This window comes from Papio anubis, chromosome 20 (genome assembly GCF_008728515.1).
Source record: "Papio anubis isolate 15944 chromosome 20, Panubis1.0, whole genome shotgun sequence".
NCBI lineage: Eukaryota > Metazoa > Chordata > Mammalia > Primates > Cercopithecidae > Papio > Papio anubis.
Window position 1 is genome coordinate 16,968,476 of NC_044995.1, and position 18,257 is coordinate 16,986,732.

General features: G+C 42.3%; 2 protein-coding genes across 3 annotated transcripts in view; one reads left to right on the plus strand and one right to left on the minus strand.

Moving 5' to 3' along the window:
- Positions 1-18,257, minus strand: part of LGALS14 (lectin, galactoside-binding, soluble, 14) — a 114,659-nt gene that overhangs the window by 87,021 nt on the left and 9,381 nt on the right. The window lies entirely within an intron of this gene.
- LOC101010710 (galectin-16) lies at positions 5,823-9,802 on the plus strand. The gene is made up of 4 exons (XM_009194459.3): positions 5,823-5,844; positions 6,934-7,066; positions 7,567-7,777; positions 9,553-9,802. Exons 1-4 carry the CDS (start codon positions 5,823-5,825, stop codon positions 9,676-9,678), a joined length of 492 nt encoding a protein of 163 aa, XP_009192723.3. The 3' UTR covers positions 9,679-9,802.

Consider the following 18,257-nt stretch of genomic DNA (forward strand, 5'->3'; position numbering starts at 1 on the left):
TCCTGAAGGAAGCACTAAACATGGAAAGGAACAACTGGTACCAGCCACTACAAAAACATGCCAAATTGTAAAGACCATTGATGCTAGCAAGAAACTGCATCAACTAACGGGTAAAATAATCAGCTAACATCATAATGACAGGATCAAATTCACACATAACAATATTAACCTTAAATGTAAATGGGCTAAATGCCCCAATTAAAAGACACAGACTAGCAAATTGGATAAAGAGTCAAGACCCATCAGTGTGCTGTATTCAGGAGACCCATCTCATGTGCAGAGACACACATAGGCTCAAAATAAAGGGATAGAGGAAGATCTACCAAGCAAATGGAAAGCAAAAAAAAGCAGGAGTGGCAATCCTAGTCTCTGATAAAACAGACTTTAAACCAACAAAGATCAAAAGAGACAAAGAAGGCCATTACATAATGGTAAAAGGATCAATTCAACAAGAGCTAACTATCCTAAATATATATGCACCCAATACAGGAGCATCCAGATTCATAAAGCAAGTCCTTAGACACCTGCAAAGACACTTAGACTCCCATACAATAATAATGGGAGACTTTAACACCCCACTGTCGATGTTAGACAGCTCACTGAGACAGAAGGTTAACAAGGATATCCAGGATTTGAACTCAGCTCTGGATCAAGTAGACTTAATAGACATCTACAGAACTCTCCACCCCAAATCAACAGAATATACATTCTTCTCAGCACATCGCACTTATTCCAAAATTGACCACATAGTTGGAAGTAAAGCACTCCTAGCAAACGTAAGACAACAGAAATCACAATAAACTGTCTCTCAGACCACAGTGCAATCAAACTAGAACTCAGGATTAAGAAACTCACTCAAAACAGCTCAACTACATGGAAACTGAACAACCTGCTCCTGAATGACTACTGGGTACATAACAAAATGAAGGCAGAAATAAAGATGTTCTTTGAAACCAATGAGAACAAAGACACAACATACCAGAATCTCTGGGACACATTTAAAGCAGTATGTAGAGGGAAATCTGTAGCACTAAATGCCCACAAGGGAAAACAGGAAAGATCTAATATTGACACCCTAACATCACAATTAAAAGAACTAGAGACCCAAGAGTAAACACATTCAAAAGCTAGCAGAAGGCAAGAAATAACTAAGATCAGAGCAGAACTGAAGGAGATAGAGACACACACACAAAAAAAAACCATCAAAAAAATCAGTGAATCCAGGAGCTAGTTTTTTGAAAAGATCAACAAAATTGATAGACCACTAGCCAGACTAATAAAGAAGAAAAGAGAGAAGAATCAAATAGATGCAATAAAAATTATAAAGAGGATATCACCACTGATCCCACAGAAATACAAACTACCATCAGAGAATACTATAAATACCTCTATGCAAATAAACTAGAAAATCTAGAAGAAATGGATATATTCCTGGACACATACACCCTCCCAAGACTAAACCAGGAAGAATCTGAATCTCTGAATAGACCAATAACAGACTTGGAAATTGAGGCAATAATTAATAGCCTACCAACCAAAAAAAAAGTCCAGGATCAGATGGATTCACAGCTGAAGTCTACCAGAGGTACAAGGAGGAACTGGAACCATTCCTTCTGAAACTATTCCAATCAATAGAAAAAGAGGGAATCCTCCCTAGCTCGTTTTATGAGGCCAGTATCACCCTGATACCAAAGCCTAGCAGAGACACAACAACAACAACAAAAGAGAATTTTAGAGCAATATCCCTGATGAACATCGATGCAAAAATCCTCAATAAAATACTGGTAAACTGAATCTGGCAGCACACCAAAAATCTTGTCCACCACAATCAAGTCGGCTTCATACAGGGGATGCAAGACTGGTCCGACATATACAAATCAATAAATGTAATCCATCACATAAACAGAACCAGTGACAAAAACCACATGATTATCTCAATAGATGCAGAAAAGGCCTTCGACAGAATTCAACAGCCCTTCATGCTAAAAACTCTCAATAAACTAGGTATTGATGGAACGTATCTCAAAATAATAAGAGCTATTTATAACAAACCCACAGCCAATATCATACTGAATGAGCAAAAACTGAAAGCATTCCCTTTGAAAACTGACACAAGATGGGGATGCCCTCTCTCACCACTCCTATTCAACACAGTGTTGGAAGTTCTGGACAGGGCAATCAGGCAGGAGAACGAAATAAATGGTATTCAATTAGGAAAAGAGGAAGTCAAAGTGTCCCTGTTTGCAGATGACATTATTGTATATTTAGAAAACCCCATTGTCGCAGCCCAAAATCTCCTTAAGTTGATAAGCAACTTCAGCAAAGTCTCAGGATACAAAATCAATGTGCAAAAAATCACAAGCATTCCCAAACACCAATAACAGACAAACAGACAGCCAAATCATGAGTGAACTCCCATTCACAATTGCTACAAAGAGAATAAAATACCTAGGAATCCAACTTACAAGGGATGTGAAGAACCTCTTCAAGGAGAACGACCAACCACTGCTCAATGAAATAAAAGAGAATACAAACAAATGGAAGAACATTCCATGCTCATGGATAGGAAGAATCAATATCATGAAAATGGCCATACTGCCCAAGGTAATTTATAGATTCAATGCCATCCCCATCAAGTTACCAATGACTTTCTTCACAGAATTGGAAAAAACTGCTTTAAAGTTCATATGGAACCAAAAAAGAGCCCGCATTGCCAAGACAATCGTAAGTAAAAAGAACAAAGCTTGAGGCATCATGCTACCTGACTTCAAAGTACACTACAAGGTTACAGTAACCAAAACAGCATGGTACTGGTACCAAAACAGAGATAGACCAATGGAACACAACACAGCCCTCAGAAATAACACCACACATCTACAACCATCTGATCTTTGACAAACCTGACAAAAACAAGAAATGGGGAAAGGATTCCCTATTTAATAAATGGTGCTGGGAAAACTGGCTAGCCATATGTAGAAAGCTGAAACTGGATCCCTTCCTTACACCTTATACAAAACTTAATTCAAGATGGATTAAAGATTTAAATGTTAAACCATGAAAACCCTGGGGAAAAAAACCTAGGCAATACCATTTAGGATATAGGCAAGGGCAAGGACTTCATGACTAAAACGCCAAAAGCAATGGCAACAAAAGCCAAGATAGACAAACGGGATCTAATTAAACTGAAGAGCTTCTGCACAGCAAAAGAAACTACCATCAGAGTGGGCAACCTGGCAGGTAAGTGGCTCTTACCTGGCAAAGCCAAGTGGCTTAGTGTGGGACAGAATAGGCAATCTACAGAATGAGAGAAAATTTTTGCAATCTACCCATCTGACAAAGGGCTAACTAATATCCAGAATCTACAAAGAACTTAAACAAATTTACAAGAAAAAAACAAACAACCCCATCAAAAAGTGGGCAAAGCATATGAACAGACACTTCTCAAAAGAAGACATTTATGCAGCCAACAGACACATGAAAAAATGCTTATCATCACTCACCATCAGAGAAATGCAAATCAAAACCACAATGAGATACCATCTGACACCAGTTAGAATGGCGATCATTAAAAAGTCAGGAAACAACAGATGCTGGAGAGGATGTGGAGAAACAGGAACGCTTTTACACTGTCGGTGGGACTGTAAACTAGTTCAACCATTGTGGAAGACAGTGTGGTGATTCCTCAAGGATCTAGAACTAAAAATACCATTTGACCCAGTAATCCCATTACTGGGTATATAACCAAAGGATTATAAATCATGCTGCTATAAAGACAGATGCATGCATATGTTTATTGCAGTGCTATTCACAATAGCAAAGACTTGGAACCAAACCAAATGTCCATCAATGATAGACTGAATTAAGAAAATGTGGCACACATACACCATGGAATTCTAGGCAGCCATAAAAAAGGATGAGTTCATGTCCTTTGCAGGGACATGGATGAAGCTGGAAACTGTCATTCTGAGCAAACTATCACAAGGAGAGAAAACCAAACACTGCATGTTCTCACTCATAGGTGGGAATTGTACAATGAGAACACTTGGACACAGGGCGGGAAACATCACACATGGGGGCCTGTCTGGGGTGGGGGGGGATGGAGAGGGATAGCATTAGAAGAAATACCTAATGTAAATGACGAGTTAATGGGTGCAGCAAACCAACATAGGACATGTATACCTATGTAACAAACCTGCACATTGTGCACATGTACCCTAGAAATTAAAGTATAATAATAATAGTAATAAATCTCACCTTTCTCCCAAATATGCAGAAGAAACAGTGTCTCTGAAACTTTGATTTGCATGGACATCAACAGAGGGTGTAGCTGGAGCCCAAGTGTGTGACAGTCAGATGAAAGTGGCCCTTACCTGGCAAAGCCAAGTGGCTTAGTGTGGGGCAGGTTCATTCAAGAACTTTCTCTACTTCTCTCCCCAGATCCTCCTCAGGATCAACGTCAGTGCTGTCCCAGAACGTTTAAAGGCAGGGAGAAGAATTGCCTTATAGGGCTAACATGTTTTCCCAAAATCTCCAACTTTTTTTTCTTGTTTAGCCATTGTACAAAATTGGGGAAATGTACAACTTCTGGGTAGACTCTGCATAGTGGAGAAAAGGCTTGAGAGGCACAAAGGCTGGGCTTTACAATCGCTACCCCTCACTCCATCATCCTTATCTATGCATTTCCCTGGTAACCCCATCCACAGCCTGATACCTTCCCCACTGTCATTTCTGCTGCATTACAGACACAGACTTGCAAATAGCTATGATTGTGACTGAGTTTCTTCGTGACACCTGACCCTTTCTCATGCTGCAAGGAAAGCTTGCTGGGAGGAGCCTGGAATCTGGAATGAAGCCAGAGGGCAAGGCTTAAAGGGGTCATTTAAGTGCTGCAACTCAGAGATTCACTCAGAAGACTGGACACAATTCCGAAGGTCGCCCAGAGGGAGAGAACAATGTCATTTCTAACTGTGAGTTGAAAAGGCACAGCCTTCAATAATCTCACGTCACACAAACCAAGAAAGAAATGGGGTATTTTATGAGATGAAAATATGAGCATTCCTACTGTGAATGCTTTACTGAGAGTTCTGGGTGTGTGGAAGAGAAACACTGAGGCTAGGTATCTGAGATGCTTGTACCATGTGGGGTGTGGATCCTGGACCAATGTAACCCTGTGTGAGCATGAGGTGGTGTCTGATGAGAGTGAACTCTGCTGAGATGATATGACTTTAGGTGGAAGGTGGCCCACCAGGTCAAGCAGGTGTGTGTATCAGTGTAAGGGGTGATTGTGCTTTGTCTTCCTCTTTGTGATATGTGTGTTTGTGCAGAGCCAGACCAGTGCATGAGCATCTTTATGCATACAGTGAACAGGTGTGTGTGACTCAGTGAGTGGCATGGCTCTGTGTGACTGTGGATGTGTGTGCTGGGATGTGACTGGGTATTGAAGGGAAAACATACGTGTGGCCTTCTGTGCATGTGAAGGTTCCTCCCCACACAGCAGCATCTCTGATGAAGGAACTGTGTGTCTTTTCATGTGTGGCAATGTGAATCCCAGATGGCTTAACTGGTGGGGATCTTGGAGATTGTGAGTTACCAAGGACTTGTTTCAGATCACTTGTGAGAGTGGAATGTATGATCAGTAGATGTCTCTTCCCAGTAAGAGTGGGGAAGAGGAATGCAGACTATGGGGGTGATGGTTCCTCAGGTGGGGTCTGCACAGAGTGACCACTGGCTCTTGCCTCCCAGGCTCAGCTTCCCTGTCTCCAGCCTATCCTGTACTTTTCATTGTGAGACAGGAGGTTTGCTAGAGAAGGACATTAGAGGCCATGGTTTCAGAGACTGAATCACGTAAAATACCCACTGTAAGCTCTGTCTCAACTGAGTCTAAACTTGTTCCTCCACCCATGAAGGAACAGTTTAGTCTCAGTTCAGACAGAGCTTACAGTGGAGATTAATCAACAAAGCAGCTGGGTTCACTGGCTCATGGCCATCATCCCACCAATTTGAGAGACAAAGATGAGAGGATAACTTGAGGCCAGAAGTTTGAGACTGGTCTGGGTATCATAGTGAGACCCTTTCTTTAAAAAACTTTAAATATCAGACTGTCAGAGGGGCAGGCACCTTTCGCCCCAGCTACACAAGAGGGGGCAGATGTGTGAGGATCACTGCAGCCCAGTAGTTCGACGTTTCATTGAGCTATTATCGCACCACTGCATGTCAGCCTGGGCAACGGAGCAAGACCCTATCTCAAAAATACAGAAAAATCATCCACCACTTGTAGTCATGGTAGAAATCAATCGTTCCCTCCAGTTATGTCTCTGACCCACAGGCTTCTTTTGTGCAAGTACTGGGGCTGTGCTCTCAGTAATGTGTCCCCTTCTTGGAAGGACGTCCATTGCCCTTGATGATCGTGATGCATGTGCCTCCCACACACAGGCGTTTCCTGTTCTTTCATCATTTCTCTCTCTTTCAACAAGTGTTGTTTCTCACTGGAGTGAATTTCTAAATTCTTACATCCTCAAGTCTTGTTTTCATTTTCAGAGTTGAAAATGAAGGCAGGTCAGTGTCTCAGGAGGACTCCCCGGTTCTGTTAAGTCACCACTAACAGGCCCTACCCATGCCAGGGATTAGGGGAAAAGGTTTACATATATTAACTGCTCTATTATAAAGAATTTCTTACAAAGTAGGAATTCGTGATAATCCTCTTTGTTTTAGGGAAACTGAGGAAGTCAAGTAACCGATCTAAGATTGCACGGCTAGTAAAAGGCAGAATGAGGACCGGAATCCAGGCATCTTGGCTCCTGAACCCTTGCTCTTACCTATGGGTCCACCATATCTTCAGGAACACGGGGTCCTGATGTGGTAGGGTGAAAGGGGAGAGTCCACAGAGTCTTCCCTGTGATCTCTAACCTCCTGCACTATGGGAATATGTTACAGGAGGGGAGACTGCGCCTGACCCCTGCACCTCTCACTTACTCTCAATACTCTGGCAGGTGCCATACAAACTGCCTGTGTCTTTGTCTGTTGGTTCCTGCGTGATAATCAAAGGGACACCGATCGACTCTTCTGTGTGAGTACTCCATGGTCCAATGGAGAGGGTGGAGGAGAAAGGAGTAGATTTGCTAACAGTTCGACCTTATTTGTGGGTGATGTGGAAATGTCCAGTTGGCAGGATGGAGGCCCCATGCAGGTGCAGGTCCTGGAGACCCTCCAGCATCAGGCATGAAATCTGCAGCAACTACCTGTGGGCCAGTCACGGGGTCTAGCGGAGGAGGACACTCAGTGGGTTGGGGCTGTGGCTCTTCATCAAGGGGCATAGAATTTTCAGGGAATGAACAAGTCATAGGCCCAGGTCAGTGGCTGTGACTCAGTTTTCATCTGGGGATGAGGAGCACAGCATCTCCCTGCTGGGGGCACAAGGAGCTTAAGCATCCCCACAGGGATCAGGCCTGCAGTATCATCGGGGAGACTTTTTCGTTGGGTAAAGGGGGGAAGGGATTTGTGTGTGTGTCAAGTGTGTGTCTGCACAATGAAGGAACCTGTCCAACATGCTGTGTGCTTTGCCCTCAGCAATGAACCACAGCTGCAGGTGGATTTCTACACTGAGATGAATGAGGAGTCAGAAATTGCCTTCCATTTGCGAGTGCACTTAGGCCGTCGTGTGGTCATGAACAGTCGTGAGTTTGGGATATGGATGTTGGAGGAGAATTTACACTATGTGCCCTTTGAGGATGGCAAACCATTTGACCTGCGCATCTATGTGTGTCGCAATGAGTATGAGGTGAGCACCCCTGGAGCTCCTAGCACCCAGGCTCTTTGAGATCCCAGAGCAAGAGGCAGCTCTCATTGACCTGGCCTCACCAGTCCCTCAGGGCCCATCTCCCATAACTACCCCTGCCCCAGGTTTTCATCACAGAGCACCCTCTGCTTGCACTGCCGTCCTCAGCTCTTTCCCAAATCTGACCAAGGTCAAGGTCGGCTCACCTTCCATTTCCCCAATAGTGGAGAATCTCCTCTGTCTTTTCACATAATGCTCATTTCTACGTATGCCAGTATTTAAATTTTCATGTAGCTGAATGAATACAATGTACTTAAGAAAAAAGTTTTTTCTATCAATCATACTTAAGAAAAAAGTTTTTTCTATCAATCAAAACTTACGTCTTCGTCTCACTTTTGGGCCCCAATTCTACTCATACAAATAACAGTACCAGTGCTCTGCTCTCCTTCAGAGAGAATAATCTCTCTTTTTTTTTTTTTTTTTTTTTTTTTGAGACAGAGACTCACTTTGTCATCCAGGTTGGAGGGCAGTGACATGATCTCAGCTCACTGCAACTTCCACCTCCCGGATTCAAGTGAGTCTCTTGCCTTAGCCTCCCAAGTACCTGGGATTACAGGTGCATGCCACCACATCTGGCTAATTTTTTTTATTTTTGGCAGAGACAGGGTTTCACCATGTTGGCCAGGCTGGTTTTGAACTCCCAGTCTCAAGTTATCAGCCCAACTCAGCCTCCCAATATAGTGGGATTACAGGCATATGCCACCGAGCCAACCCCTTCAGAGGAAATCTTTGCCTATGGAAGCACATAGATATGTCTATGATTTCATTTGTGTTTAAGCAAATCCTGGTATAAGTTGCTCTACACATTACACTTTAGGAACTAAGTTGGTTTTTTACCAAAGAATATATCTTGAAGACATTCTCAATCCATGGTGCTGCTTCAATTGTTCAGTTGGGCATTGAAGTTGTTCCCAGTATTTTGCTCTCACAAATGATGCTGTATCAGGCTTTCAAATAAATCATTTTGTCATTACCAACCTCCCAATACTTATATTGGGACATAATTACAAAAAAATGAAAAAATTGGTTGAAAAATATGTGCATGTTAAATTTGAAAAACTAATACTAGTAAGGTGACTTTCTCTATAGTCTCAATATAAGGAATATATCCATACTCTCTTGCTTTCTCTAATGAGTAGGCCAAAAGATTCCCATCTCATTCAGATTCATGTGAGGGATCTTTTCCTATGCTTAGAAGTTGTTGAAGATAATATCTTACGTTATATGAGACCTGTCTTCCTTTAACTCTCTAAGAACACTGGGCTTCATTCTTTGCCACTAACACCTCAGATGTAGGCTACTCCAAAGAGGAACTGTGCCATCAATAATGAAAGGCAGTCACAGTTCGTGGAACTGAAAAGTATGCATTTCAATGAACATGGTCTAGCAGTAACCCTGTGGCAGGTCCTGTGTGAGATGCAGGGTCTCAGGTTCCTGAAACACAGTCCCTGGTAATGGGGTCATCCAGTTTAAAAGGGAGGCTGAGTAACAGGGACTGTGTGACACAGAGTGTAGAACGTCACAAGAGGAATGAGAGGAAACTAGAAATAAAGTCAGCAACTGTCTCAAATAGGTACAAAACATCATCTGTAAACAGAAGTGTATCTACAACATTCACTTGTATAACTAGGAGTTTTCTTGGAGAATGTTATTGGTACTAGGGCAGAGTAGAGAGGAGGCTGAAAACTTGTCTTTCTGATGCACTTTTCCTCTTAAAGGTAAAGGTAAATGGTGAATACATTTACGCCTTTGTCCATCGAATCCCACCATCATATGTGAAGATGATTCAAGTACGCAGAGATGTCTCCCTGGACTCAGTGCTTGTCAGCAATGGATGGAGATGATTACACTCCTCATTGTTGAGGAAACCCTCTTTCTACCTGACCATGGGATTCCTGGAGTCTGCTAACAGAATTATCCCTCCTCAACCCTTTCCCCTACACTTGGTCATTAAAACAGCACGAAACCACACATGATTTGGTTCTTGCTTTAAGAGGGGGAAAGAGGATGTGATCATCCCCAAAAGGGGCCAGGGCATTCTATGGGAGGCATCAGGAAATCAAAGGGGATAAACCTTCCTGTGACAAAGGGAGTGAGTGACAAGGTCCCTGGAATGTCTGATAAGACATTAGAAACAGCATCCTTCTATAGTACGTAGTTGACGTCAGACAGTCTGAACCAAAATACTTACCCAATCTCAGATGACTCACGGCACTTAAATGTTAGACAGCTGTTTACAGCCATGCAGGTGTACCTAGTAGCTTTGGGGAAAACCTATAACTTGAGGAAAATGATGTGGAATTTCTTAATTTTTCCATTGTTCTCAGGATGCTTATTGTGTATGAACACTATGCCTGGCTTTGTGCGGGCTGCTGTGAAAGAAGTGAAGAAAAAGATGACAAGTTTTGCATGTAAAGTTTTCAATCCAAGTAATAGAGAATCACGGGAGCCCAGTGATTCCCCTTAAATAATCCCAATTATTCTTATTTGCAAATATTTGAAAAGTTTTTCATTTTATGTGGGGAGAATCCAGGGGTTTCTCTTTGGAAATAAATGGTCATGGTTTTAGATCAGAGAACACGAAGATTATTATTGGAATAGACACAATTCATGTACATGGACACAGTGAGCAGACTCTGCTTTGCTGCTATTCCTGTGATAAATTGCAGCATAGAAAACCGCCCAACACATATTGGTTAAAAGCAATCATTTATTTTGATCTCTCCCAGCTTTACAGGTTTACTGAACTCATGTGAGTAGTAGATCATGTGATGGGAGTCACATTTTCTGAGGGATCTTTTAGGCTGGGATTTCAAGGGATGCTTTACTCATGCCCAATTCAACACTAGGGCTGAGTGAACACCTGGAAACTGGCTGATTATTTCCTTCACTACCTCACCTTCCCATTCATGCCTTTAATTTCCTCAAATAGACTCTCACAGTTCTTAGACTTAATGAATGGTGATTGGCTTTCACCAAAGAAAGTCTTCCAAAAGGCTCATGGAGAAGATGCACAGCATCACAGACCTACCTTTGAATGGCAGACAGTGTCACTTCTATGACTTTACATTGATCAAGGTGAGTCACACAGACAGCCCTAATCAAAAGGAGAGGACTCCACAAGCTGTAGTTATTGTGACTGTAGTCATGAGGGGCCATCCTTGGCAACTAGTTCCCCTCAGAACTACTTCCCATATACCAAAAACACACCCTGTAAGGAATCTCTGAAGGCATACAATTATAGGAACAGGCTCAGAGTAAAGTGCAGTGTCTTATCTAATCAGAATATGGTGTCTGTGATGTGACTACAACTTATCACATGCAATCTCTCTCAACCTGTGCATCAAAGGAACACATTATCTGCTTTATACAAATCAAGCAAAGAAGACTGAAAGAGACAAGAAAAAGGCAATGAATACACCTATTTCAGAGGGGCAAAATAAAATAGACAGCAGTCCCTAATCCATATCGTTGGTGAAACCAACCAGACACCTATTTTCATTTTCTCTGGGAATGTTTCTCTGTAGCACTTACCCTCAGCCTCCATTCTCAGCTTCTTGGAGTTCCTACCAAGATGGCAGAATGACAGCCCTTTTGCTATGCCTGGCTAATTTTGTATTTTTAGTAGAGATGGGGTTTCACCATGTTGGTCAGGCTAGTCTTGAACTCCTGACCTCAGGTGATCTGCCTGCCTCAGCCTCCCGAAGTGCTGCGATTACTGGCGTCAGTCACCGTGCCTGTCCTCTAAACTTGTGTTATGGAGACTCATTTTCATGGTTAAAATGTCTTGAATTGACTGTGCCTGTTGGGAGGTGGGATGGAGGAAGCTACTTATGGAAAATGAATAAGAAAGGGAAGCACACCAGAAGCAAGAAAGTGTTACCAATTTTTACATCAAAGACTCCATGAAAAAGAGAAAGTACAAGTAGCCTGTTTTCGTAGCTGACCATTGGACTGCAGACTGCACCTGCAGCTACCAGGTTCTTCTGGATAGTCCCAGTTTTAAATTTTGACCTGATATTCAAGAACACAGTGCTACCGGTCAGACCTTTGTCCAGGTTTAAGCTTCAGAAAATAAGGTCTTCGTGCAGCAGGAGGCCTGGTTAGGTTTATGATTCTGCCCTGGGGCGTCTGCCACTTCTGACCTGGAGGTAACCTTGGCATCTATTTACCTCCACACTTGAACAGCCAAGGATGAGCTGAGCACAATGGCTCACATCTGTAACTCCAGCACTTTGGGAGGCCAAGGCAGGAGGATCACTTGAGGCCAGGAGTTCAAGACTAGCCTGGGCAATATAGTGAGACCTTCCTTGTCTCTGTAAAAACAAACAAACAAACAAACAAAACCAAGGATGGGTGGATGGCAGGGAGCAGATCAACCTGGGAAACCATTAATCTGAGAGCTGGAAGGAACCTTAGACCAGTTCCCCATTAACAGATGAGACTCTGCCCTGGAATTACAGCTTTTCTAGAGATTTGAAAATAATCAATCCTAAAACCCCCAAGCATACTGCTACTGTTTGCTACTTAATAATATTTTCTATTCCGGGTGCGGTGGCTCACGCCTGTAATCCCAGCAGTTTGGGAGCTTGAGGCGAGTGGACCACCTGAGGTCAGGAGTTCAAGACCAGCCTAGCCAACATGGTGAAACCCCATCTCTACTAAAAATACAAAAAAATTAGCCGGCCATGGTGGTGCGTGCCTGTAATATCAGCTGCTTGGGAGGCTGAGGTAGGAGAATCCTTTGAACCTGGGAGGCAGAGGTTGCAGTGAGCCAAGATTGCACCATTGCACTCCAGCCTGAGCTACAAGAGTCAAATTCTGTCTCAAAAATAATAATGATAATAATGTTTTCTATAAGCAAGGGGTTACCTTGTACTGTGAACTGGTGTGAAGGGATCCACCATGTGTCAGCTTTTGGATTGATGACAGTTATTTCCAGATCGTGGAGGTGGGAATGCTTGTTGATCATCTTCTTTGTTCTTTGTTATATTGATTGATTTTTTTAAAAAACTAGCATTTTTATAACAATAAATTCATAAAAATAAGTAATTAAAATAAAGTAAAATAATCTAAAAAGGCCAGGCGTGGTGGCTCACGCCTGTAATCCCAGCACTGTGGGAGGCTGAGGTGGGTGGATCACCTGAGGTCAGGAGTTCGAGACCAGCCTGGCCAACGTGGTGAAACTCCATCTCTACTAAAAATACAAAAATTAGCTGGGCGTGGTGGCACGTGTCTGTAATCCCAGCTACTCGGGAGGTTGAAGCAGGAGAATCGCTTGAACCCAAAAGAAGGTGCTTGCAGTGAGCTGAGATCATGCCATTGCACTCCAGCCTAGGTGACAAGAGCTAAACTCCATCTCAAAATAAAACAAAAAGTAATCTAAATATAATTGAGTTGAATATTTGAACTTTTTATTGACATTTCAAATTAGATTCTAATTCAATTTAAAAGAGCAGCATCTCACAGAAGCAGATGTACTTAATTATGTTAACTCTGTGGTTTCATTTAAGCGATTTGTTTTGTGAAGGGACACAAATCCAACCAGATTTTAACAGTGTATAAATATGTATGTATTAATTTAATTACAATGGCAATACTCTCAACTTCCCATTTGAATAAAGGAGAGCATCCAATCTCTATTCTGGGGCACCATGCACTATAGGTGTGTGGAAATACCGATGCCCTCAGCTGTGGGGCAGGCTCAGTGGGACCTGGAGTGCTGGAGACCCTGGGCCATTCACCTCTGGCCACAAAAGCCACTGTCTATTTACCCCCAACTGCTATAGAAATATTATTTTCAGTGGTTGTCATGATGCAAAAGAAAAGAAGCAGGGAGATGTATTAAACCTTTATGTATAAGTTATGTTAGTAAATAAAGTGAACTTTCTTTTGGCTTAACTAAAAAATCCATACTAGTATTTATGCCTTTTGGAAAATAGAGATGCCAATTTAAATATTTGGAAGCAAAGCAACAGATTATTAGGTAAGACAACCAATTACAACCGCAGAATTACAGAGGTTATGGGTTAAATGTAAAAGAATATTTCATAGCAATAATCTTTTAAGACTATGCAAAGAGACTCCACAGTGAAGCAGAAATTAGAACAGAATTAATAATACTGTGTATGCTCTCAGTTCACCAATTTATCAAAACTCGTTTTATGATTCAGGAGGGTGTCTGTTCTTTTGCAATTAGAAGAAAAGAAAGAATATTTTATATTTCAACTCTTTGAATTTTCTTCACTAACAGTATTTCCAAGGCTAAGTAAGGGAGTTGCAAGTAGCACCAAGAGAAAAAAGCAGGCTTGAGCAGCTTTTAAAAAATGGTCTTAAAATATGCAAAATGGAGCCAGGTGTGGTGGCTCACTCTTGTGATCCCAGCACTTTGGGAGCCTGAGGTGGGAGGATTGCTTGAGGCCAAAAGTTTTGAGACCAGCCTGGGCAGCATAGCAAGATCCCCATCGTTACAAAAAAATAATAATTTTTTTAAAAATTAGCTGGATGTAGTGGTGCATGCCTTAGAGTCCTAGTTTCTTGGGAGACTGAGGTAGGAGGAGCTCTTGAGCCCAGGAGTTCAAGTCTGCAGTGAGCTACAATTGTACCACTGTACTCCAGTCTGGGAAACAAAGTGAGACTCTGTCACTCTCTCGCTCACTCGCGCGCGCGCTCTCTCTCTCTCTCTCTCTCTCTCTCTCTCTCTCTCTATATATATATATATATATATATATATATATATATATCTGGAAAAGGGATGGGGCCAAGAATATCAAAGACATTATTGAAGAAGAGGAAAGATGTCCTGTCAAATATCAGAAGTTTTATAAAGCTACAACAATTAAGCCAGTGTGGTCTTCACTGATAAACTGACCAATGAAACAGAATAGAGAGCTCCCAAACAAATCTCCACAAATTTAATCTTTGATATGTGATGCAGGTGATATGGCAGATCAGCAAGGGAAGAAAGGACTTTTCAATAAATAGAAAAGAAAAATAATGGTTATTGATATAGGAAACAAAATGAAATTATATTCTTTCTTTGCTCTATATACAAACATTAAATTCCAGATGTACCAAAGACTTACCCATCAGAAACAAAATTTTAAAACTTTTAGTGGAAAATGTAAGTGAATGAGATACAAAAAGCCACTTAACCATTTAAAAAGATTAGACGTTTTGACTATCACAAAATTAAGAACTTTTTACATCAAAAAGTGAAAAGATAGGCTGGGCATGGTGTCTCAAGCCTGTAATCCCAATCACCTGAGGTCAGGAGTTTGACACCAGGCTGGCCAACATGGTGAAACCCCATCTCCACTAAAAATACAAGAAATTAGCCAGGCATTGGTGGCAGACACCAGTAATCCCAGCTACTTGGGAAGCTAATGCACAAGAATCGTCTGAACCTGGGAGGTGGAGGTTGCAGTGAACTACTGCACTCCAGCCTGAATGACAGAGCAACACTCTGTCTCAAAAAAAAATTAAAAATTAAAAAATAAAAGTTAAAAATTGAAAAGATAAACTATAAACTAGAGGAAGATATTTGCAGTACCTAAAACCTATGAAAGATTAATATCATATCGACGAAGTATAAGGAGCTCCTATGAATTAATTTTGAAAATAGCAACCCAACAGAAAATTGGGAAAAGACATTAATAGGGATTTCACAAAAGAGAAAGTCCCCAAAACATAAAAATTTTCTCACCCTCATTAGTAATCAGGAAAATGCACAAGATACTACATATCTATTCTCTCCAAAAATATTAAGAAGTTTGACAATACCAAATGTACTAGTCCACATTCACACTGCTGATAAACACATAACTGAGACTGTAAAGAAAAAGAGGCTTAATCGGATTTATGGTTCCACATGGCTGAGGAGGCCTCAGAGTCATGGCCATGGATGAAAGGCACTTCTTACACACCAATGGCAAGAGAATATGAGAAGGAAGCAAAAGAAGCAGAAGACGAAACCCTTGATAAACTCATCAGATCTTGTGACTTATTCACTATAACAAGAACAGCATGGGAAAGCTCAGCCCAAGAGATTCAACGACCTCGCCCTGGGTCCCTCCCTCAACACATGGGAATTCTGAGAGATACAACTCAAATTGAGATGTGGGTAGGGACATAGCCAAACCATATTAATCTGCTCCTGGCCCCTCCAAATCTCATGTCCTCACATTTCAAAACCTATCATGCCTTCCCAGCAGTCCCCCAAAGTCTTAACTCATTTCAGCATTAACCCAAATATCTGCTGTCCAAAGTCTCATCTGAGACAAGGCAAGTCTCTTCTGCCTATGAGCCTGTAAAATCCAAAGCAAGCTAGTTACTTCCTAGATACAAAGGGGGTACACGTAATTGAGTAAATACAGCTGTTCCAAATGGGAGAAATTGGCTAAAACAAAGGGGTTACAGGCCCCATGCAAGTCCAAAATCCAGCCAGGTAGTCAAATTTTAAAGCTCCAAAATGATCTCCCTTGACTTCATATTTCACATCAAGGTCATGCTGATGCAAGAGGTGGGCTCCCATGACCTTGTGTAGTTCTGCCCCTGCGGCTTTGCAAGGTATAGCCCACATCCTGGCTGTTTTCATGGGCTGATGTTGAGTGTCTGAAGCTTTTCCAGGCTCACAGTGCAAGCTATCAGTGAATCTACCATTCTGGGGTCTGGAGGACAGTGGCCATCTTCTCACAGCTCCACTAGGAAGTGCTCCAGTAGGGATTCTGTGTAGGGGCTCCAACTCCACATTTCCCTTCCACACAACCCTAGCAGAGCTTCTCCATATGAGCCCCACCCCAGCAGCAAACTTCTGCTTGGACATCCAGGCATTTTCATACATCCTCTGAAATCTAGGTGGAGGTTTCCACACCTCAACTCTTGACTTCTGTGCACGTGCAGGCTCAGCACCAGGTGGAAGCTGCCAAGGCTTGGTGCTTGCACTCTTAAAGCCATGGCCTGAGATCTGTCTTGTACCCTTTCAGCCATGGCTGGAGTGGCTGAAACGCAGAGCACCAAGGCCCTAGGCTACACACAGAGCAGTGATCCTGGGCCTGGCCCACAAAACCATTTTTTCATCCTAGGTCTCTGGGCTTGTGATGGGAGGGGCTGCTGTGATGACCTCTGACATGCCCTGTAGACATTTTTCCCATTGTCTTGGGGATTAACATTCAACTTCTCGTTACTTATGCAAATTTCTGCAGGCAGTTTAAATTTATCCTCAGAAAATGGGATTTTCTTTTCCATCACAAAATCAGGCTGCAAATTTTCCAAACTTGTATGCTCTGCTTCCTTTATAAAACTGAATGTCTTTAACATCACCTGAGTCTCCTCTTGAATACTTTACTGCTTAGAAATTTCTTCCACCAGATCCCCTGAATGATCTCTCTCAAGTTCAGAGTTCCACAGATCTCTAGGGCAGGGGCAAAATGCTGCCAGTCTTTCTGCTGAAACATAACAAGAGTCACCTTTGCTCCTGTTCCGAACAAGTTCCTCATCTCCATCTGAGACCACCTCAGCCTGGACCTTATTGTTCATAACACTATCAGCATTTTTGTCAAAGCCATTCAACAAGTCTCTAGGAGGTTCCAAATTTTCCCACATTTTCCAGTCTTCTTCTGAGCCCTCCAAACTGTTCCAACCTCTGCCTGTTACCAAGTTTCAAAGTTGCTTCCACATTTTTGGATATCTTTTCAGCAGCACCTCACTCCACTGGTACCAATTTACTGTATTAGTCCGTTTTCACACTGCTGATAAAGACAAACTCAAGTTTGAGAAGAAAAAGAGGTTTAATTGGATTTACAGTTCCACATGGTCAGGGAGGCCTCAGGGTCATGGCAGGGGGCAAAAGGTACTTCTTACATGGCAGCAGCAAGAGAAAATGAGGAGGAAGCCAAAGCAGAAACCCCTGATAAACCCATCAGATCTCACGAGACTTATTCACTGTCACAAGAATAGCACAGGAAAGACTGACCCCCATGATTCAGTGACCTCACCCTGGGTCCCTCCCACAACATGTGGGAATTCTGAGAGATAGAATTCAACCTGAGATTTGGGTGGGGACACAGCCAAACCACATCACCAAATATGGAGAGACTGTGGATCAACAGGATCATCTTGAATTAATACAGGAGGTGAGAGTTTAAATTAGAACCACCACTTTGGAAAATAATTTGGATTATCTTATAAAAATGAGCATACTCGGCCGGGCGCGGTGGCTCAAGCCTGTAATCCCAGCACTTTGGGAGGCCAAGACGGGCGGATCACGAGGTCAGGAAATCAAGACCATCCTGGCTAACATGGTGAAACCCCGTCTCTACTAAAAAATACAAAAAAAAAGAGCATACTCATATGTTATAGCACAGTAATTCCTCTACCGTAGGCCCTGGAGAAACTTTTGCCCATATGTACCAGAAGCAGTAAA